Raw genomic sequence first — 24,388 nt, 5'->3', positions numbered from 1 at the left:
AGGCTGCAGTTCTTAAGCACTGTGGCAGTTCTGATATTAAAAGAAGCAATATTCCTTTACAAATAAGTTGATTCATATATATGATTCCAATTATTTCTTTTGCAATTGTGAATACTGAAATGTCTTGTCTGATGCTTTTCTTCCATCTTCAGTTCCCCTTTCTCCTTTTCTGTAGACGTTTTGATCAGTTTGTAAGCCTGAAGGCAAGGCTTTAGTGCATATTTTATACTTTATATCTAATATCTAGCATCTTAACTCTAAATAATTACAGAAGAGCTAACTATCAAATTTATACTCTGGAAGAGAGTTCTGCTGTGATCTGTGGCTGATACATTATACAACACCTTTATATAATTTGTAACAATTTCTACTGTTCTGCATGCATATAGAATTGCATCTGATAGAGGGAAGGTAGTATCTGCAATCCAGGCAGAGTTTATTAGCAACATATACATTAAAAAGATAAAGCTTCTGAAGTTGGGTAAGGTCTTGGATCTGCTTTCCATAAGAGAAAGGGCTCTGCTTGCGGAATTACCCTCCACCCATTTTGGGGGCTTCCTCCTCTCCCAGACACCAGAGCTCATCTTACTTGGTAGGATCTGGCTATCTGTACAGCATGTTCAGGGGCTAGAGAGAGTGCTCTAGGAAGACTTCTGCTGCCAGGAAATTCCTCTTCCACCTCTTCCACTAGTACAGTTGAACCAGCAGGAATCTGGATTCAGCCTAATGTGTTCGGCAATTAAGAGTACTACCAACTGATTTTTCAGAATGAATAATCTCGGGGAAAATGCTGAGATTGGGTATATTTTTAAACTTTTGCCTAAGAAAGGAGGAAAAGTTGGGCCATACATCTAAAAAAGTGTGGCACTTTGGAATGGTGGAATCTAGTATTCCATCGGAACCTATAAAGCCAATTACATTCCAGTATGTGGCAACATTAAGAGAACTAGCAGTAGCACAGAGCAGAGTTTTGCAGATGTGGTTTTCACCCTGATATATCAAGTGAGTCTAATGTAAAGGCATTCCTGAAATCCAAAGCCTTAAATAGCACTTGGTATCCTCATATGCAATGCCAAAAAAAACTCAAGTTCTGTATAAAAATGGTACCATAGTGCATTCATTTTTAATTTTTTTGTGGCTTTTCCACAACTAAGTGTAATTGCAGTGTTTATTTAGGCTACAATCCTATATTTATGTATTAATTTAATTTAATTGCATTTTACCGTGTTCTTCACGGTAAACCCCCCTCCCCCCACAGTTCTTTGCAATATGAAATAATCAGCATGGCTCAATTGAAATAAATTGAGTAGTCCTGTTGACTTTTAAGGCTGCAGTTTTACATTTTTTACTGGAAGTGAATGCCACTGAACTCAGTAGGATTTCTGAATAAATATTCCAATGAGTGTATTGTTATTTGCCTATACATTCAAAGTACTGTGGCCATAATATGCTCAGAGTGATCAAACGTTTGAGTGCATGCACACGTGCATACCATGTGTATGTGTGGATTGATGGGGAATAAAATTAGGAACTCATAAGGGGACTTCTTATTCAGTACCAGCCCTTTTCTGCTCTTCTTCTTTTGCTCTCCATTATTTAAAATATTTCCCATTGCACCAGCCTTGTACTAGCCACCTGAGAAAAACCTACCATACTGAACCATAGCTAGTTATGTAGGGTACAAAACTATATGTGTTTAGACAGAAAACAAAACCCTACAACTCCATAGCTGGCTGGAAAATGCTGGGAGCTGTAAGACCTTTTTCTAACTACACCTGCATAGGATTGTGCGAGTAGTATTTTATTTATTTATTTAGAACATTTCTATGCCACCCCATTCGCAAAAAGCCTTGGGGCAGCTTACAAAACAAATATATAAACAATCATACAAATACCCTTAAAAATCTGGAGACATCTCGGCATAGATATAAAAACCAATAAATAAATACAATCTACAATTAACAATTAAAATAACTTTTAAATAAAAAGGTCTTGGCTTGGCGCCAAAAAACAAATAATGACGGCACCAGGCGGACCTCTCTGGGGATTTGTGGTGTGTATAGTAATTTGTGGTGTATATAGTTTGAAATAATCTCTACAACCAAACCCTATACATGTATTTTCAGAGGTTCAGTGGCACTTACTGTCTAGTGTTTTAACAAAACCAGAGCCTATAAGGCAATTATTTCTTTCTTCTTGCTCTTGAGTGAGTGTCTAGGTATAACTTGGAGTTACTGCAAGACTGCATGCATTTTTAAAGAATTGTTTGAGATCTGCCATCTTTACTTCAAAAGTAAGAAACTTCTGCTTGTTTTTCCATTGGAGGGAATAAAATGTCTAATAGAAATAAGGCATTTGTAATATGAGCAGACCTCAGTTGTTCTTGCAATAAACCTAATTGTGTTGGATTTTTATTAAGAATATGCCATCATTTTTCATACATCTGTAGTTGCAGTCTATTCATTTCATCAATAGAATTTTTGGTACCTTCGTTTCTTAATGCTAAACTCTGATAGTTGTATTTGGGAAATTAGTAAGCAACTTGCATAATTACTGCAAGAAAAATAAAACCATAGAGTCCTAGAAATTGGTGATAGAAACAGTATTTGAAAACATTGTGTGAATCATATTGCTACCGCTTCTGTTTTCATGCTGCCTGTCATCATTTAAGATCCTTCAATTTCAAAAGATTCCCTTTGCTCATTGCATTGTACTGTAACTGGTTTTTTTAATTGTTAAAATTAAAGAATTATTGTAGGATTGATATCAAACTTTACTTTTTTAATATTGGAAGCTGCCTTTGGAAAGCAGCAGGAATAAGCCAGGAAAGAGTTTCATGCGCAGTTGACAGCCACTGCATTTTTGCTTTTATTTGCACAAGCAATGAAACAGGCTGGGAAGCCCCAGTTAACCACAGCCTCCTGTTAAAACCAGTGGTCTCCAAAAAGCCAAACTATGAAGACAGCTTTAAACCATTATTTTATATTCTGGCTTCTTTAGAAACCAACAGCCATAGTTTTCTAGTTCTGACATAATGGAAGCTGCAGTTAGATGTGGCTTTGCTGGCTTGTTTGCTCACTCGGATTAAAGCAGGACCTATGCAGGAGCCAAGGGACTAAGCACAGGGTCAAACATCCCCTGTTTTTTTAAGCTAGACTTGTATCTTGTGAACTGGACAAAGGGCATGAAATAAAGCCTACAAACAAATCATTAGCAGTTTTCTAAAGTATATATCAGCAAGTGATTTTGTTTTTTATATAGAAAAGAATTACTGTAGCTTGCTTTCTACCTTGCCCATTGAAGATTCCTGTGCAACTCTAAAATCATTTTTAAAAAGTTAAAATTGTGCTGTTGAAGCACTATTCATGATAGTCTAAATGTTCTTTTCAAGCAAGTGAATACAGAATGTGAGCCATATATGTGATAATCAAGAGGTGGAATATGGAATATGGGTGGGCGGGTAGGTGCTAACACCAGTCCTAACTTTACTTTTCAGCTGGTTTTGTTGCACTTCTCTTTCTCTTTGCTCATATTCCTTTTGTTTTTATTTCAGTCTTCCCCAGCTAGACACTTTGTGAATGTGTTGGACTGTAATAACTATGGCCATTATATCAGCAGATTAGGGGAGGTCCACTCTAACACTTCTGGAGGATGCCAAGTTGAGGAAGACTTTTCTATCATTTCCTTGTCAGCTGCATTGCCACTCCAAGTAGATATTGAACTAGCTGTTGCTTACCTCTGTCTAATTCTTGAGTCTGTTATTCCACTAATCATGGCTGTGAATTCCATAAAGAACTGCATGAATAATCATTAGTCAGTTTAGTCCTCTTGAGTGCTTGTGTAAGTGGGAATTGTTCTCACCATACCATTTCCACTCGAATTTTAAAACATTGGGCCTTGAGCAATATCAAATATAGGCATATGTTCAAGAAAACGAGGTGCTTAGCATTAAAGCTGTACCAAAGTACTTGTCTGATTGGAAATCTGTCGAAGTATTGGATTAACTTCTGAACTGCCTTACCATTTAGCTGATCAAGTTTTATGAAGCAGTTTGTTCCTCTTTCACTGTTGGTGAGCCATTGTTAAAATAGTAAGCAGCAATAAATATTATTTTCTGCAGCATAAAACAAGGCACATTTATAAAATACTGTCAAACTTCAGGACGCCTTATCTGAAAGAAAGAGTTTATAGTCTACTAATGGGGTACCTGTTATCTCCAACAGAGCAATCATGTTATGGAGTTCTGCTGGCTCAGGTAGGATCCCCACCCCAGCTGGAGTCACAGTCCCATGCATCAGGTTGGAGATGCCCTTCACTGTGACTCATGACCCTCTAATGACAGAAGAATGATGTTGTAAGCAATTGTAAGTTTAAGGCAAAAGGATTATGCCATTGTAATTGTAAGAACGCAGTTAGCAAAATGCTAAGCCAAGGCCCCTCCTGCATTTCAGGAGTGATTCCACTAACTGAATAGCCAGCTTGGGGACAGCTCCAGTAGTATATAAGCCCCAGCAAGGGAACATTGTTCATGTAATACATATATACACACCATAAAGCTAATCATTTGGTCTCTCTGTCTGTGAAATTACAGATATACAGGTGGGGATTTCTATGAGGGATTTCAGCAAAATGAAACTGCACAAATGACAGCCACTTCCAATGCTTGTAGGTACTGCTTTGGCCAATTTTTTTTTTTTTTTTTGGTGGTGTTCCCAGACCTCTTGCAGCTACTTTGCAGACACACCGACCCCCCAAGAGCATAGGAAGCTGTCTGATACAGACCGTGGGTCTCTGTGGCTCAGTGATCCAGGGGCTCAGCCAGGAATCTTTCCCAGCCCTACTTATCGCTGCTGGGAATTGAACTCTGAGAAGCCTCAGCTCTGTGCCTGCAGCTGAGGAGGCTTCTGGGGAGGGCTTATATTGTGCACACATCCTACCCCCATTCATGGAGGATCCAGATGACACTGCCTTCTATTTGTAGCCCTCCTATATTTTCCTACCACTTCTTTCATCTTTTTTCACACCTGGAAAGAGTCCATTAAGAAAGGCCAAAGAGAAGATGAAAGAGCTGCACAGTTGTATTTCACTGAATGGCAACTTCATCCTCAACATTAAACTATGCTGTGGGATCTCTGGGTTCCATGCATAGACCTTTGAGGACAGCAGAAGAAAGGAGCATGTCAATTGTGCTGGTGGGTGGATGATTGGAGTTGTAGTCCAACACTTCTGAAAGTTGGGGAAAGCTAGTCCAGAGTAACTCTCCCCTGCCAATGATTATAAAGACCCTCCATTGCTGATTGCTTCCAGATTCAATTAGTTGTGCTTACATTCCACTAAAATCAACGGGACAGGTTGGTCATGGCTTAGTGAGATTCAACTATTGATATCAATCCCGGAAAAAGCCATTAAATCAGAGGTAGAGCATATGCTTTACATGCAAACAATCCTAGGCTCAGTTCATGGTATTTCCAAGGGCTGGCAGTCTGATGTCTGAAACCTGGAGAGATGTTGCCAGTCAGTGTAGCCTCTATTGAGTAGATGGACCAGTCTGACTTGATTGAAGGCAACTTTCTGTGTTCCCAAGCAATGAATGTGCACTTAATCCAAACCTATGTCCTCTTGCTCTTCATTACTGTGGCTGTGTAGGTCAGATGATGTTCTCATAGGGTTATGAAATGCTGCCACATATTATGACAGGCTGTTTTGTTCGCAGTGCTTTGCTTATGAAGGATGCTGTGGGGCTGGCTGTGTGCCCCCTCCAAAAAAATTTTTTGGCACTGTTTGTTGTGGAGCATAGGATCCCAACTATTTAAATCATTATGAGGTCTGGTATAGGATTGCTATGTAAGATTATAAGAATATTGTCATTTTGTAGACTCTTAATATCTAGATCTTCATTATTATTGTCTCCTGGATATTTTAAATGAAGAGTGTGAATTCTTTAAGAGGAAATGCATAATACATTTGGAGATGAATTTAATCATGTCCATGCAATCTCCAGAGTATACAGTAAGCTAGAAAAGACTGTTCTCATTAAAATATCTTAATGCCAACATAGCAAGAAACAACACAGGCATCTCATTAGGAGAATGATGTGGGCAGCACTTGTGGTTGGGCAGAAGTATGGTTTGATTTAATATGGGAAAATAATTCCCCCTCGGTAATCATGCCTACTGCTATCCTGAATGTTCAAAAGCAAAAGAACTGGAAGAAAGATGAGAGTTTCAGTAACAAAGATTAATCTCTGAGTCCTTTAGGATACATCTTTGCAGGCTAGAGATGAGAAACTGGGTACTTCCAGACCAGGCTCTTAGCATGTCATCATTCCGCTTCAGTCTGGAATTTCATTACTTTCCACTTGTACCCATCCCATGTGTGCTGCACTGCTTCCTTCAGCTTATTTTCTTACTCTGGAAAAATGGCAGTACAATGGGCCTGCTATCTAAAAGCACTCTATATGAACTGGTCATTTTGTATATTTATTATGAAATACATGTGTGTGTGCAGGAGTGGAAGTTTAAATATCTTTAGGTTAATGAATGGAAAGATGTAAAATTTATTTGTTTTACGTATTGGTCATTGATTATGTGAAAGGTGAAAACTATACCCTTGATGGCAATTCATCTGAGTTAAGTTGAGGATTCTTTTACCCCTGAATCTTGGCATTTGAGAGCATACAAACAACTAAATATTTGCATCTTACATTTTAATCAAAATGGCATTCCTTCCATGATCAGTAATGTGGCATAATCTGATTGGATGTAAAAGGAAATATGCATTAGCATTTTTTTTCATTCAGTCCCCTTGCCATCTCAAGGAGGAAACAGCAGGTTTATTGTAGGAAGCTTTCTTGGAGCATTCATTGATTAGGACTCATCAATCTTTCAAATGAATGTCTTCTCAGTTTCCTAACATTAAGTTTACCTCTCCCTGTTTCTGCATCAAATTGTATTTTTTCCTTAATATGTCCATAGTAAAATGGTTAATGTCCAATTTGTATCCACTTTCCTGGATAATGTCCAATTTATCCATGACTTTGCTGCCATGGGGTAGGGGAAGAATGATAATTCCTGCAGGAAATTGGATGAGGTTGAATGAACAGTATCTTACACAAGCTTAGAGTTCTGTACCTAAAGTCTGCAAAGCTGTCCCAGTGTCTGTAGTGACTCTGAAACCTCTTGTCAGGCTTCCGTGTTTGTAATTATTTTCTAAAATCCCAGAGGCATTTTATGTGACAATCAGCATAAGGAAACTCACTGCACTTGGGAGAATCAGTGGGAAGAGCCATCATCCAATATATGCCTAGTTTTTATCCATTGCAAAATGAAATAGGGTTAGTTAAAACCCGTGGCAGTGTCCTGGATAGGTATCAGCTAGCTTTTGCTTGTTCTTATTTGTTATTTTATGTAGTAATCAAAAGCAAAAAGTGCCTTTCTTTTAAAACAGCTCTTGGCTTGGTTTTGAACATCTTAGTAAAACGATTATGCATTTTGTAACTTGCTGTGTGATCTAAGTGATAAGCCCTCCAAGGTCTGGTGGTTTACTAGTTTTTCTGCAGTTCTTTTATTTCTTTGTTCTAAAAAAATTGAAATGCCTCTTCTAAGGATTTTCTTCTGGCAGTAAAAGCTTTAAACTAAAATGTGCTACTATGTTTGGGATTTTTTGGCCCCATCACACTGGAATGCTGTCCCTGAGAGCTTCTCCAAGTGGGATTTGGCCATTGGACTGAAAGTGGTTCTACAGCACTGGCCTAAAACTACCTTGTGAGGACATGGCAAAAGTGAGATCTGAACCAGAGACTGAACATTACTGCTCTGTCTTTTAGCTACTATGCTGCCATCTATAAACAGTCTGTGTCTATTGGACTGATCTTTCATTATATCCTGCTAGACAAGCAGCTGATTTAGCAACCAAGTTCTGTGTTCAAAATTTAAGAGACCCCAAGTAGTAGCTCTTGTCTGATTGTAGCTCTTACGACTGATCCAACAAGATATTGATTGGAGTGAATGCCTTTACTGGGAACTGCTTGTTCACTAGCCTTGTTTCACATTGATAAAAGGACAACTGTATTCTCTGCCTTCTCATTTTATCCACTTATTGTGCTCCAAACCTTTAACATTCATATTTATTCAGAATTTTACTCCTACTGTTGTGGACTTCAAGCTATGATTGGCAGGTTTCAAGTAGTTCTTGTATTTGCATATCAAAAGCACGATGAAGTTAACCTGTTATGCATTAGAAGTGTTTCTTTCTAAATTTTACATTGTTATTAACTTGTCAACCAGTATTTTTTTTCCTTTAAAACAATTTATCTTTGTCTCTCAGTTCCCAACCTCCTGTTAGTTTAGCTGTTGCCAGTTTAAAATTTTCTTCAAAAGTTCATTGCAGTTAAAAGATTTGAAAGACTTTTATACATTCAGCCAACATTCATACCTCTGCTATACTCATGATGAAAACATTGATTAAGCAGGAAAACATAACTGAGAACAAAAGAGGGAGGGAATGGGCACCAGATAATTCTTAGTAAAGCCTGTGTCAATTCTGTACCACTGGCCATGGTACAGAATTGGCTATGTGGGTGATGATAATGGATGAGATATGACATTTCAGACATCTGGAGGTTACCAGACAGGGAAAGCCTACGTTAAAGTGCCTCCATTCATCCTGAGACTCCTCCAACCACCAGTAGCATTCCCCTCTTTTTATAAAAAAACATTCCATGGAAGCTTAATGAAGAAGTATGAAATATTAAAAAGTATTAAGAATTTTAGATGTAACTCAGCAACTAATTCAATAGAAAAATGTCAGATATAATACTTCCCAGTGTCTCTTTCCATTACGCTGGGAAACTTTTATTCCTATTTTAGAACAATCAGTTACAATCAGTTTACTATCTACCTCTTATCATGCTGATCATCATCATTTCCCTGTTCTTTCATATCCTGAAAAGTACATTCTTAAACTAATGATGCAATTTCCTTTAGCTATATTAATATGTGTAGTGTCTTTGGCACTGAAAGCACACCTAGCCAAACAGTTACTCTAAGCCAGCTTCCTCAGCCTGGTGTCATCAGTCCCATTCAGCATGACCAATGGTTTGGGATGGTGGAGATTATAGTCTAAAATATCTGGAGGGGGCTGGGTTGGGAAGGCCATGGTAAGTGGATGTCAAGTAAATAATTGAGGGATAAGGTCTTATTTCTAGCCAGGTCTTCAGATCTATACAATTTAGCATATGGATTAATCAATTGATACTTTAATGTACTTGTCTACTCACAAGTTAGACTTACTGACTATAATCTGGTTTACTTCCAGCTATTTAAGTATAGGATTGTGGCTTAAGGCAGATAAAATACCCTTTTGGACCATTAATTGCATAGCATTACAGGGCAGGGTTGTTTTTTATGATGTTTGATTCCTAGGATTCCATGTTTCCAGGACCTGGTGATAGGGCACATGATGCAGATATCTTGCTAAAGGGAAGTGTGAGGGGAGGGGGTTGGAGTGGGAGACTAACTTAATACCCCATTTATGCTTCCATGAATTACAGGATGGAAGAAAGACAGGATGTAAGTGTGCTAAATAAGTAAAATTTGAGATGTTTAAAATGCTCAAAAGAGCATTTGTCCTATTAGGGGACAAGATGCCTTTGAGTACTAGAACAAAACATCTGGAAGAAGGCAAAGGGATAATAGATAGTGCTGTAGCATTGGATTCAATCAGGTCAAAGGCTGTTCAAATGAAAGCTGATAAGTATCCATGCTGCATTTCCACGGTTTTGTGAAAAAAAACATATTTTGTCAATGTTTGATGTATTGTACAACACTTGTTGCAGAATTATGGCTTTCTGTTGGGAGCTGGGCAAGACACATGCTTTGCTATTTTAACTGTGTTTTCTTGCAGTATGCTTTTGGAAACTTTAACTTAACATTGAAAGCATTTTTAAATTAATTTCACTTTTCTGGTTTGTTAGTTTTCTGCTCACTTTCCACCGTACTTCTGTCTCTTTTTAACATTTTTGAGTACAGTTTTGGAAGAATATGTTTGACTCAGCATATGCTGCTCCAAATAAAACTGACCCAACATTTACATGCTGTTCTCACTTCAGAAGAGGCAGTTACCTATATTGCTAGGATGTCTGATTAATATTGACAGTTCAAGCAAGAAACAGATGCCTTCTGCAGCTCCTAATCATTCAAAGGTGTGTGGCTGTTTTCTCTGAATATAATGTGCAGAAAAGAGACAGTCATATTTTCCTGCAATACTATCAATACTTTTTAATTGTAGAAAATAGGAGCACATCTCTGGTGGACTTAGAATAAACCTATTCAAATACAGTTGGGAGTGCATTGAATTAGAATATAGAATTAGAAGTATGCAGAGTTAAGTCCATTCCACAAATTGAAGAAAAACCCTTCTTGCAAGTTATTCCATCCTATTAGTTATGTGTAATACAGCATTTAGGCTATATGGTTTACCAAAGGTAAATACATTTTTCCAAAATGCTTAGTGCTATGTCTAAAACTGGAACTCTGGGTTTGAACAAAGCAATAATTCTGGAGAATCGTGTTTAAAAGTTTATAAACACCCTGGCTGAGGGCTCCTGCTTGTGGCTTCAGTAATCAGAAACTCACAACCCAGAAAAAGCTCAGTGTTCTGTTTGAACTGACTTCTTGTGTGATGCTTCCAAACAAGCCAGGAATTGTAAGCCAGATGCAAACTCTAGCCTCAGGCTCTGATGTGCTGGGGGAACAGCAAAGCCAGAGTTCCACTATTGGACATAACACTAAGCATTTTCCTTCTGTAATATTCCTGGTTACTGAAGTCACTCCTGTTGGGAAGAGGAGCCAAGTAGAACCAGTTGGACAGTGTCCAGCAGCCAGGGCTGAACAGCATTTGTGTCAATGAAACCTTTTCCTCTGAGGATTTTATTCTCTCTGGCCACTGATCAATTCCAATGGAGAGTTTTATTTTCTACTTTTAATCCTTCTCTGGGGGTTGCAGGGAGCTTAAATACTCCAGGAACACCATGATACTAATAAAAAAAAGTGGGGCTGCACACTCTTACATTATTAAAAAAGTAATTATGCATAACAAAGCATTTCCTTGGCCCTTGGTTCCTAGCAAGGGAAGGCATTTTGGGCCTTAATTCTTTTGCCTTCAGACCCAGCTGACACTGGAACATGGACTGAAAGAGCTTCAGCAGCCCTGCCCTACAAGCAAACCTGCTTATGCACCTGCTTTTTTCCTGGATCAGAATCCTCCAGTGTCTTGAATTCTGGCTTATACCACCATCAGTGAGCATGAAACAAAGTTCCACTCCAGAGTTTGCAGGTGTTAGTAACATCATCATATCAATGCTTGCCAAAGTGTATGCTACAAAGAATTAGCTGACTAAACCAGAATCTGGACACATGAGCATTCCACCCTATCTTATGGTTCTTTCTCATAATTCATTGAATGCTAACAACTGCTGCAAAACATCAAGTTTCCTTAGCAGCTGCTGGATAGTGATATCTAGATATATGTATGATTTCAGACATATTAAATCAGGAGGTAAAGGAAATGGTAATTCGGGCTCATGGCATTATCCAGGGAGGTACAGAACATTTTGGATTCCCAGGTATGAAGTTGGTGACATTGCTCAGAGCAGAGAATTGGAGTTCTTCTCTCTTCCTCCTCCACCTTGCAGCTGGCAACTGGTCCAGCTGCTCTGTGAGATCAGAAAATCTACTTTGGAAAGGTGTGGAAGGGAGCGGGGAGGTTGGGATGGCCAGGATCCAAGGTACCCTGAAGCTCTCCCCCCTGCCCCCCCCCCCGGGGTATTGTGGCAAGGAGACGGAGGGGTGGAGAAGCAAAGAATGAATGATTGGATGGGCAGATGGCATTATCTCCATAGGATTGCACCCTAATTCCTGATAGGGCAGTTCTGAGGAATAACCTTAAAGGAAGAAGGCATTTTCTTCTGATGTATGCCTCTTTCCTGTGAGCTTAAGTGGACTCCGGGGGATGGTGAAGGACAGGAAGGCCTGGAGGAATGTTGTCCATGGGGTTGCAACGGGTCGGACATGACCTCGTGACTAACAACAACAACAACATGCCTCTTTCCTAATTGTTAATGCTAAAGTCTAGAATTGCATGGTTTTGCTACATATCCCAGGCATCCCAATTCTCAGTTCTTCTTCAACTACCATTATGGGTTTGGGAATTTCTAAGCAACCTTACTTTGTACAGCCAAACACCCTGTGGTAAATAATAAAGAATAAACCTACTAGCTTGTGGGTAATTAAATAGATTTTTGATCACAAGATTGTTCATATTTGTCCCCTAGAAGTGAATTCCAGATGTTTGGAAAGTCAGATCCCAACAACCCCAGCTATCATGGCTCATGTCCAGGAATTCTGGAAAGTGTAATCTTAACTATCTGGTTGGGGCAGTTGTAACCCATTCAACAGAGTGCTAGGTTAAAAATTCCTACCTATTGTTGTGAGGATAAAATGCAGAGGAAGAAAACCTTGTAAGCCACCTTGGGTTCCTGGGAAGAAGAACAAAGGAAATAAGGACAGGAAGGGTATAGATGCAGTGTTATAATAAAGGACATGGGGAAATGTCTCTGGACGAGCCCAAGTTACGTCCTAGTGACTTCAGATTACAATCTTAGAATCCTGAAGATAGCTAATTTTCTTGTGTCTAGAATATGGCGGGATGGGCTTGGACTTCTCCTACAGTACTGCAGTTGCAGAAGAACTGGGAAATATTCGCTGTGGAGGTGTTCCCATGGCAATTGGAGTGCAATCAGAACTGGCAACCTTTTCACTGGCAAGGTAACTTTACTTACCCCGGAATTTTCTATATCCTTAGAATGTACAAGAATGTACCAGCTTTAAATCTAGCTCTGTGCAGAATGAAGGAAGGGAGGAAGGGGGTGGGAGCAGAAAAGATATGTTTTTATTTATGTAACTGTTACATATGTTTCACTTCAGGACATAATTACAGCTAAGTAAAAGCAAGTAATTATTTTAATAATTTTTCATCAAAGGTGTTATTGTCATTGTAACAGACAGCAGATAGATAATGTATGTTGTGGTAGTGCCCAGGGATCAGTTGATGAAAGACAGGATAGAATTTCCTTTAATAAGTAAATAAGAATGTTTGACAATATTTTCATCTGCAATGTTTTATTTGTACATGTTGGCTACAAGCAGCAAAGGAAGGCTGGAATGAACTGGAATTTCTTGTTTCAATGTTTTGCTTTAGTCAAGCTGCCATTTTTCTGGTATATGGAATATACTGGCTTGTCATACTGGATGGTAACAAGGGAAACCCCTAGATAAAATAGAAACACTAAAGAAAGGTGATTTATCATTAAATCCTCTTGTTAAACAATAATGCATTCAGTGTAATGCAGTGTATCACATGTGATAAGAAGGTGTCTTCCTATCTGTCTTGCAGCTGATCACCTCCAGGAAAGCTCCACACTGGCAGCCCTGTTAGGGCCTGGAAAAGCATGTCAGCCCAGTAAACCAGCTCCTAAGGATCCAGTCTGATTGATGGCTGCCAGGTTCTTCTTGCAGCCACTTCCTCAGTGACTCATGGAAACAGGAGGCCTTTCATGTGTTCAGGCTGAACTTCTGCAGTGGAGATTTGGATACATGGTCATTCTCTAAATCCCTGATTTTTCCCAGGTTCTGAATTGTGGAGTTGGCCTCCATAGCTACAAAAAAGCCCTCTGTGTCAGAAGCTTGCCCTGAACATGTGAAGAGCTGGGTGACCTTATTTATTCATTCACATATTTATATGCCACCAATATAAATATGGCCAGAATGGCCTCTTTAGGCAGCTCACACAGTAAAACAACGTATTAAAATAGTTAAAAGAATAAAATCATAAAACATAGCAAGGACAATACAACAAAACAAATATAAAAAGATCCTTCTGCACTCACAGAATCATTGTGAATAAGGACACTTTTATTATTTATTTTTATTTATTTATTAATTAAAACATTTTTATGCCGCCCCATTCGCCGAAGCCTCGGGGCGGCTTACAACAATTACAGACCAACCTGGCATTAATTAACAACATCAGCAGACCTGAGCACAGGCTGAAATGGATATCCAGTATTCTTAGGCTGGGGTGAAAGCCAGAAGAGGGAACAGATATTAAGCATCTGTACCCTCTTCCCTACTGCCATAAAACCCCCTACCTGTCTGCTCCCCTCAACTCACCTCCTTCTAAAAGGCCCATGGCTGAATGACTCTACTCCAAAGAAGGCAGTCTCCTGGCACCCCACACTGGCCTGGCACCAAGCAGGCAGTGCCCTTTGGTGCTGCCCTTAGGGCGCCACCCTTGTGGGCACTGGAGAGAAGAAGGTCCCAGGTGGAAGTCCCGCCGCCAGTGGCCAGGTGTCGTTGGCAGTGCTATGTCTCCCCACTCCAGCTGCAGCCTCTCACACTGCAGCTCGGCGAGGGATGGCTGTGGGCGGGGGTGAGTTCCAGATCCCAGACTCCGAGGGAACTCAGACGTGGCAGCAACAAGGGGAGAAGTGCAGTGCAGTTCCTCTGTATCTGTGTTGACTTTAAAGGTGAGCAATACCTGAACACAGATTCTATTCCCATCCATTTTAGTTTTTAAAAATCGCCCTGTGTCATGCAGAGTTGGGATGTTATAGAAATCATCCTATATGCTCTTTTCATTGTAGTAGTTCGGCTGAAACAAGGCTCAAGGAAGAAAGAAAAAACACTCACCAAATATAATGCTACCAACCAACCCAACAGAGTTAAGTAGAAGATTGGATAGTTGTTTTCAAAAAGAGGGATGGAAGTAACTGAAGATGAGAAAATCAGATAGGGGAATGAAATATTTAACATCCACTTGCTAAAGTTGAAATGACCATACAAGAAGACCCCAAAGGGATTTTGAACACTCAGCTTAGAAATGTGTTGGCAAAGGAAAGTGTTTTCTGTTGTGGAAGAAAGAACATGAGAAGAACCTTGCTCGAACAGATCTGAAATCTACTTCTTCCCAACAGCCCATTTTCACAGTAGCCAAGTACAGACATATGACAAGTCCCAAAGTAGGGCCTGGGGGCAAAAGTTGCTGTTGCTCCCAAATGACTGGGATTCAGAAGTTGGATTCCTCTGATCAGGAGGCAGGATATGGCAAAGATGACAAACAGCCATTTTATACAGCAGTGTGAATATTTTCTTTTGTCAGTCCTTAATCTCCCGCCATCAGCTTCCTAGGATATCCCTGGAATCTATTATTAATAGAAACAGGGAGAACACACACACACTCCTCTCTCTCCCTCCCTCCATTTTTCATATCATGCATAATTGTGTACACCTTTATCACCCTCATTACTTTCCTTTTTTCCTAGACTAAAAAGCCCCAAGCATGATAACTTTTCTTTGTAAGATATTTTGTCCAGCCCCTGATCATTTTCCTTGCCCCTTTCTGCACCATGTCTACTCTGCCATATTCCTTTTGAGGTGTGGCAACCAAAATGGTACTCAGTATTGCAAGAATGGACATGTTATAGACAGTGATGGTTTTATAGTTTTGATCCCTTTCAGTTTCCTGTGAACTGGCTATGCTACCCGATCTGGTTACGCTGCTTTGTCCACACTTTGTGTTGTGAACTACCAGTGAAGCCTGCAAAATCAGCTCTAAGAAAGCCAAATTGGCATGTGTAGATGAGCAAGATTTAAATCCTGTTAACTGCTTTGCATGTATACAGTCCGTGGTTGCCAAGGTAACATATAGCAGATGCCTATATTACAAGAGAAAGAGTTCTATGTAGAAAGACACTTTGCCTTCTTTCTCATCTTCTCTGCCACTTGAATTAACACCATATTTAAGTATACCTGCACAACTTGGAATTGTAAATAGTTTTTGATCCTTTGTTCAATATGAAGCTTTTCCCTTATATTTTTCCCTTTGCCTTTAAAAATGTGTGGTGTGGATCTACGGGTTGGATACAGGTGCTATAGGTCTTCACTTTAATGGTTTCCTTCAACACTGTAGCCTTTTATTACACTGCTGAGAATAACGTGGCCGCTCTGTGCAATACCACTGTGCAAGGCAGCCCCCAGAACAAGCTTTATTATTGTTTCTTTCTCCCCTGTGGTTTAAAGTAAACAAATAAATAGCAGAAGTCTGGGTTTTATTCCCCCACAATGTGTTGACTCACATTTAAGTGTTTTCCAGCAATGTGGCAATGGCAGCCTGTAGGATACTTGCTTCTGTCAAAGTAAGCAACTCAGATAATGCATGTAAATGGGAAAATCTGCTGCATTCCCTCCAGCTGAGGGGGCAGAAGGATGTAGGCCTTGTTTACATCTGCCAGATGTGTGAGGCTGCTTAGCAGCAAAAAATTTAGACTCTCCTGGCAGCAGAGAAACATGAGATTGTGTCTACCAGGAACTGTGGCAGTATCCAGCTTGACCACTGCTTGCACGCACAGCTGGCATAACAGTAATCAAGCGCTTCTCAAGACAACCCCAAAATCAGTGGATATGCTCAGGGATGGGGCAGGCCACCAGACTGCCCTGACTAGCTTTTTTAGAAACAAGTGTTCCCATTCATTTCCATTTACTTCAGGAACCAGCAGCTTACCTTTGGGCTGGTACCATGTCCTGCTGGCATGGAGACAACATTGAACATTTCTCCATGTGTCATAAAAAGCTAATCCTATTGTACTTTCTATTTTTTTTTCTCCAAAGGAGGATTAAAGTTCTACTTATCACAGACCCTGAATAGCAAACTCCTCCAGTGACAGAAAAGGGTCTGCTGCTCATGCTTGCTTGAAGGAGGAACCTCAGCTCATGATAAAAAGTGGCTTGCGTTTTAGCAATCCCTAAGAAAACCCCATAAACAACCCCTAGAGGCTATTCAAAGAAATATATTGCAATAGTTGGAGGCTGATGACGCCTAAGGAAAAAACTGCCCCATAAGTAAGAAGTTTACCAGTATAAGGAAGGTGTAAGTAAAAAGTTTAGCAAGTTGCTTTAGCAAGAACAGTGAAGAAAACTGATAAGAAGACGATTGATGTGTTTGAAATGTACTGGAGGAGACCTTTGTGAATACCTTGGGCCCACAGAAAGACAAGTAGGTCCTAGATCAAATCCAACCAGAGCTTTCCCTAAAAGCAAACATTACAAAACTGAGGGTGTCAGTCTTCGAGCACATCATGAGAAGGCAAGACTCACTGGGGAAGATAATCATGTTAGAGAAAGCCAAAGGCAAAAGGTGAAAGGGAAAACCAAATATGAGATGGGTTGAATCCGTAAAGGCCTTGAACTTGGAACTGCTGAATGGAGCTGTCATAAGCAGGCCATTTTGGATGTCTTTCATAGGGTCACCATAAGTCAGAGACAACAGCATAGAACACACTAGAACACACACAGAATGAGAGCGCACGCACGCATTATAGTTGAGAAGCAGGCCCAAATACATAAAGTGTTCCTTTTTATACTGTGTGGAACTGCATATATATGTAATTTGCCTAAACTGATACCTATTTTTATGCATTACATTGTCTTAACTTAAGAACAGGGACCTCTGGCCAATAAGACAGATCTGACCAGTGGGGTTTCATATCAGTCCATGCCTCCCACTGCTATGGAAGCACCACCTTTTGCTGGCTCTGGGAGAGAGGACACATTCTGATATTATCTGGTCCCTGCCTGAAAGACACTCCAGTCTGGGGCCAAACAGTTCTCCATCCTCCTGATAATAAGAAACATAAAAGTGTGAGCATTTTACAGACTGCAATGCACTTTCCATGAGCTCCACCATTTCACAGATGAAGAAGAGGGACACTTGTGAGGTATCCATTATCATACCAGAGACCAGGGCCTAAACATCCATGCCTTGCTGCTGTACAGTGGTAATGGCCCTCTCCTGTATTCGTTTACTCTGTAGAAATCTGCCCTGCACTGCTTTAAGTGAGAAGAGGGCCATGGTCCTTTAGGAGAAAGATAGGCTTGCAGATTGCCATTCACACAGCAGCCACAGTGTCGAAGCAGTGTTCACACACATGCATTGACATGAGTGCGTACTAGACAGAAAAGGCATCCATTAGCACCTAACTTGTTCTGTACATACTGGGGGAGAAGCCAAACTCTGAAAAATGACAACATGAACAATACACACAACTTCAACAAGGCATTCTCCTAAGGAAAAGAACGGACAAAAGAGAAACTAAATTTATCAGAACATTAATCAGAAAACTGGGATTTTCCCTGGAAAATAAGGAACATTGCAACACATGCTTTATAATATTGACTTTTTCTTAATATTCGTACTGTTCAGTCATCTTTATGGGTTGTTAGATGTTAGCTGACAAGAATTGCTGTGCCACTTAAGCGCCACTTGCAGTGCTTGTCCCAGGAGGCCTGCCATTTACTTTGAAGTGGGTCATATGATCAGGCAGTTCGAATGTGGTCTTGAAAAGAGACGAGCATCATGCAATTTAATGAAATGTGGCATGTAAAGAACCCACCTGCAGCTGTTCATACTTGAAGCCACAATTTTCTACTAACGATATGTCATAAAGTGTCTGACCTAATTAGAAACTTTCCTGACTTTATAATTAATTCAGTTGCACAACACTTCATGCTGCTTTTTTTCATCCCTCTGTGACTTGTACAAGATGAACAAGTGCTATCAATTTCAACGTCACCAACATGTTAGGAGAATGGAGCATAGGCCCCACCTGAATCAGAATGAAGTACAAGCATTAGGCATGTTTTTGCTGGATGCAGTGAGAATCCCATCTGCTAGAATGTGAATTGATTGCTCTTTAAGAGGAATTAAAAAGCTTTTTGCTGAGTTGCAGGGGAATTTATATGCAGTGACTGAGGATAGTATATTTAAAGATGTTTGGACTTTGCTGTGACTCCCAAAATCCTTTAGCTCCATTCAGACAAGTTGTATTTAGGTTTGTTCTAGGGTTAATATTTAGGGTGTGGAATGTCATGAATGAATCATGTTTGTGCTCCCTGTTCCTCGCTGATCTAACACCCTACACACCCTAGGGGCCAGGGGCCTCCCTCCCTTGAATTGACTGCTGCAAATTCACATTCCTGGGAAGCTCTGGGAGAGCCATTAGGTGCATGCTCCCTGCATGCCTTGTTTTCTTCTGAAAATCCTGCTTTTTGCTGCCAGTGCCACAATATGTTAGTAGCAAATTCAGCAACAACAGGGCACAAAAAAACCTGTTAGGTGGAACATCCACCTCGCTAGCAGCATATTGCACATGTCTAAGTGTTACATCTTGTTTCATCTTTAATGTTTGTGGGAATCTGCATACATGCTCAGAGTAATGGTGGAATGTGGCCAACTTCAGCAAATACAAGCTTCTAGTTGTGAAACAGGCTGTGTAACTGGTTGCTGTGAGAGATAGAGGTCCTCTGTGACCTTCCTCTCCTTTCCTCGCCAGTTTTACAGATGAAACCTGGCCCATTTTCATTCAAATTATTAGTTCAATGAACTATGACTGTGCTTAAATATTTCTGTGGTTCCAAGCACTATTTTATGTGAAGTTTTTTGTACTGGGGGACAGAGCACATGCTACACAACAGGCATGTGGAGAATGGCATGAAGGTACATAAGGAATCCAGCATGTTGAAGCTAAACAGGGCTGGAGCTTGCTTGAGCTTGGAGGGGAGACTGGGAACTGCATGAAGCCATCTTGAGTTTCATAATGGGAGAAAGGTGGAAAATAAATAAATAAATACAGCTTAAGTCCACATACAAAAGTTCAGCATTTTAGTATTGAGCTTGCTGTGAAACTCACTGGGGCAGGGTGAAAATTGTGTTGATTATTTTTAAAGGAACTTAACAAAACTCACATGTTTCTTGATAAATTGTAGCAATGGCTGCCATCTCATATGGCTTTTCAAAAAGGACTGGAAATGTGCACTGAGGATAAGGCTATCCAAACCTATTAGTGACAATGGCTCCATCTCCTGCTATTGGAAGCAGCGTGTCTCTGCGTGCAGGCACTGGGGAGTAGGACCGGGAAGCTGGCGTTGCACCCTGTTGTGCTTGGCTAGCTTGGGAAGAGGGAGGCTGGGGGAGGCGAACTTTTGATCTTATCCAGCAGGGCTTTTCCTTTTGCACATTTTTTATTAAGATTTAAAACTAAAAACTAAAAGAATAATCAATCATCAAATACATCGGACGTACTGGGTCAGCTCCCTATAACATATCTTTTAATCATTCTATAATCATATTCAAATCGATTTATAACAATTTAAAGACATCTTTAAATCTAAGCCAAGTCCTGTTTCTCCAGCCACTTGTAAAAAAGGTCCCAAGTTTGATAGAAGTCAGTATCTTCTTTCTCCTTCAATAATAGAGTCAATCTGTCAATTTCTGCACAGTCCAGAATCTTTTTTAAAATCAGTTCCTCAGTGGGTAGTTCCTCACTCTTCCAGTATTGAGCAAGCGCAATCCTCGCTGCTGTGATTAAATGTAGTATCAAATACATTTCTTGTTTGCTAATATTTTCTGGTACAATACCTAACAAGAAAACTTCAGGTTTAAAAGCTAAGGGTTTTTGTAGCGTTTCCTCAAGCCATTTATGTATTTTAATCCAATACTTTTTCACATATTCACAAGTCCACCACATATGGTAAAAAGTACCCACATCATGTTTACATTTCCAACATCTGTTTGACATATTTGGCAACATTTTAGCTAACCGATTTGGTGACAAATACCATCTATAAAACATTTTATATAAATTTTCTTTATACGAAGTTGCTAAAGTTACCTTAATATTTCTCTCCCATAACTTTTGCCACTTTTCTAATTCAATATTATATCCAAAATTTTGTGCCCATGTTATCATAGTTTCCTTAACCTGTTCCTCTTCTATTTTCCTGTCAAGTAGGAACTCATAAATTCTTTTAATCATTTTCTCATTTGTTTTTAACATCACTTGATCAAAGGCTGTTAGGTCTTTATAAAACCCCCATATTTTACAATCTTTAGCATATCTTGATTGCATCTGCACCTTATACCACCACGAGATATTGAGTCCCTGTTCTTGTATTTCTTGATCTAGGTTTAGGCCTCCATCCTTATCCAAAATATCATCATATCTTATGATCCCTTCAAAATTCAAAACATTCGGATACACAAAAACTTCCATAGGTGAAAGCCATCTTGGTAACTTATTATACAATTTTGACTTTAACTTTTCCCACACTGACATTAATGATCTTCTAATAAAGTGGCTTAAAAAAGTCCCATGAGACTTAACCTTCTCATGCCACATATAAGCCTGCCAACCCATTTGCAAATCATGACCCTCAAGATACAAAATTCTCTTATTTCGCAAGGTTATCCATTCTTTTAGCCAAGTTAAAATAGATGCTTGATAGTACAACATCCAATCCGGTAAACCAAAACCCCCATTCTTTTTGGTTTCCTGAAGCATTTTCAGTTTAATCCTTGCTTTCTTTTTTCTCCAAATAAATCTCGAAATTTAAATCCTCAAAAAATTTTTTATCAATTTTTACGGGAATCATTTGGAACAAAAACAAAAGTTTTGGCAGTGTGTTCATTTTAACCAGTGCAACTCTTCCCATCAAAGACAGTTGCAAATTGGCCCATCCTTCCAGTTCACCTTTAATATCTTTCAATAATTTATCATAATTGTCTTCTTTCAAAGTTGTGCATTTAGCTGTAAGATAGATTCCCAAGTATTTAACCTTTTCGACAATCTGCAAGTCCACTTGTTCTTGGAGTCTTTTTTTCTGATCTTGTGTAAGATTTTTAACTAAAAGTTTCATTTTTTCCTTATTTATTTTCATCCCCGTAACCTCACCATATTCTTCAATCCGTTGTAAAAGTTTAGGGATTGTTACAAAAGGTTCCTCTATTATACAGACCAAATCATCTGTGAATGCTTGCAATTTATACTTTTCATCCCTAATTTTAGTATCTTTAATGTCCTTGTCATCCCTAATATTTCTATTCAAGACCTCTAAAGTCAGGATGAACAGCAGGGGTGACAGAGGGCATCCCTGCCTTGTACCCTTTTGTATCTCTATAGCCCTTGTACGTTCTCCATTAATTAAAATCCTGGCTGATTGTCTTTGATAGATGCTTGATATCGCATTCATAAATTTTCCCCCAAACTCCATTTGGTCCATCTGTTGCATCATGAATTGCCAATTAATATTATCAAAGGCTTTCTGGGCATCTACAAACAGTAGAGCCACTGATTTTTCCATGTGTGTCTCGTAGTATTCTAGGATATCCAAAATAGTCCTCAGATTGTTCTTCATTTGTCTTTTAGGTAGAAAACCATTTTGGTCTGGATTAATAAAGTCTATTAAAAACTTCTTCAACCTTTCTGCCAATATAGAGGCAAAAATTTTATAGTCCATATTTAATAATGATATGGGGCTGTAATTTTGAATCTGTTTTAAGTCCTATCTTCTTTCGGTATTAATGTGATATTTGCCTCTGTCCAGGTATCTGGTATTTTAGCAGTTAACAATGCTTCATTACATATGTCTTTGAGAAAGGTAGCAAAAATTCCCTCAAAAGATTTGTAAAATTCAGCTGGTAGCCCATCCGGACCGGGGGTTTTTCGTTCTTTTGTCGCATGATTGCCTCTGTTATTTCCATAGTTGTTACTTCTTGATTCAATATTTTTTGATACTTTTCTGGTAATTTTGGTAAATCTCCCTTTCGAATGTATTCTTTTACCTTCTCGATCGAAAACTCCTTCCGGTGTAACCTTACAAAAAAATCTTCAGCTATTTTCTTAATTTGTGTATTTTGTACCTGTAGTCGTCCTTCTCCATCTTTCAGTTTCGAAATCCAGCAGGGCTTTTATAGGCACACAAAATCCCACCTAGGAGACTGTATCTGTGGCTTTAGGGATGCTAAGGGAAGTGTGAGAGAGAGCAAAACCTTCCTCTGCAGCAGCAAAGCCCCCACATGCTTTCCTGTTTCCATATGTCTGCATCCATTAGGAATGTTGAGTCAAGGAGCCAAAAATACCAGCCTATTTTGGCTTAAAACACTGCAAGTAACTACATGTTACTAAGGCATTTCAGCCTTTTAGAATGGAGAAACTAGTGCTGGGCTGAATGAGCCCTGACCCTATTTTCACATTTTTTCCTCTCCTTATAAAAGAGGCACTGTCATTTTCTGTCTCTTTGACAAGAAGAGGGAGAATTAAAAAAAAATTCTGCTTGGGGGAGTGGGCAGTGTTTCTGCTTTCCTTTTTAAATATAGAAGATGGCTGGAAGGATATTGAAATACAATACCAGGAAAAAGATCCCTGCAGTAAAGCCTGGGAACCACTAAGTGGTTGGTGGTTTCAGGAGAGGTATTAATCTCCCCTTTAAAAAAAAGGAGTTGGCTGGAGAGAAGGAATCCTATAATATAACAGTCTTCTAGATAGCTTTTAAAGTCTATCAAGTGAAATGTTTGAATGTATTGCTTTGCAGATTTGGATCCGATGAGCTGAAAAGAGAGTTCCTTGTTCCTGCCATAGCTGGAGATGTTGTGACTTGTTTAGGAGTCAGTGAATCTGGGGCAGGATCAGATGTTGCAAGTGAGTATATAAGACTGTGTGGGAATTTTGTAAAAGTTTCGAGCATCCATTTCCGTATTGAATACTTGCCTCCCTTGGTTTACAGAAAATGGCAGGAAAGGAGGAGCCTGCTAGGCCAGGGAAAAGGTATCCTGGGCCACCTGAAAGAGATAGTGATGAGGCAGAGTTCTCTTTGGACCTGCAGGCTTTAACGTGGCAAATGTTTCTTTCCTGGGCAGGGTCCTTGAGCAGGTATTTTGCAACCAGATTAGAGTTGCAGCAAACCCTTCGAGAATTTGTCCCTCTAGCATTTGCATTCTTTCTCTCATGCTTAGGCCATTCTTGCAAAGTGAGCCTAGCTGAGATAAAATCTGTGAACATTCACAAAAGGAAGGTCACACAACCGGCAACCTTCCATGTATGCTGCTAGCAGTCACACAGGGCTCCATTTTTGGTGATCCCTATGCAGCTGCTTCCAGTACTCCTCTTCTGTGTCTCCATTCCCTGCATGACCCACCTTCTTCCACATCAGGTGTCATTTGGGCTGCTGCACCTGATGTGGAAGCAGATGGGTCATGCAGGGCTTGCCAGGAATGGAGGCCAGTGAGGCCACTAACAGCATACCTCTTTGGTGCACCTGATAGGGGAGAAGGTGAATTCCGTAAAGGTGGTCCCAGGTTCGATCCTGTATAGCAGATCCTGGAAAAGACCACTGTCTGAGGCCCTGGAAGGCTGCTGCCAGTCAGAGAAGACAAACATAGGCTGGATTAACTAATGGTCAGAGCAATAGTTAGTCAACTTCATATGTATGTATGTTTGTAA

The 24,388-nt window shown here is 39.7% G+C and overlaps 1 protein-coding gene across 1 annotated transcript in view; it reads left to right on the top strand.

Annotated features, from left to right (window-relative positions):
* LOC123022680 (probable acyl-CoA dehydrogenase 6) overlaps positions 1 to 24,388 on the top strand; it is a 55,473-nt gene that overhangs the window by 14,015 nt on the left and 17,070 nt on the right. The window contains exons 3-4 of the mRNA XM_044428558.1: positions 12,695 to 12,824; positions 23,481 to 23,587. Of these exons, the coding sequence (XP_044284493.1) occupies positions 12,695 to 12,824; positions 23,481 to 23,587 (237 nt within the window). The remainder of the gene's footprint in view (positions 1 to 12,694; positions 12,825 to 23,480; positions 23,588 to 24,388) is intronic.

This window comes from Varanus komodoensis, unplaced genomic scaffold (genome assembly GCF_004798865.1).
Source record: "Varanus komodoensis strain SLA01 unplaced genomic scaffold, ASM479886v1 scaffold2, whole genome shotgun sequence".
Taxonomy (NCBI): Eukaryota; Metazoa; Chordata; class Lepidosauria; order Squamata; family Varanidae; genus Varanus; species Varanus komodoensis.
This window is presented reverse-complemented; position numbering and strand designations above follow the sequence as displayed.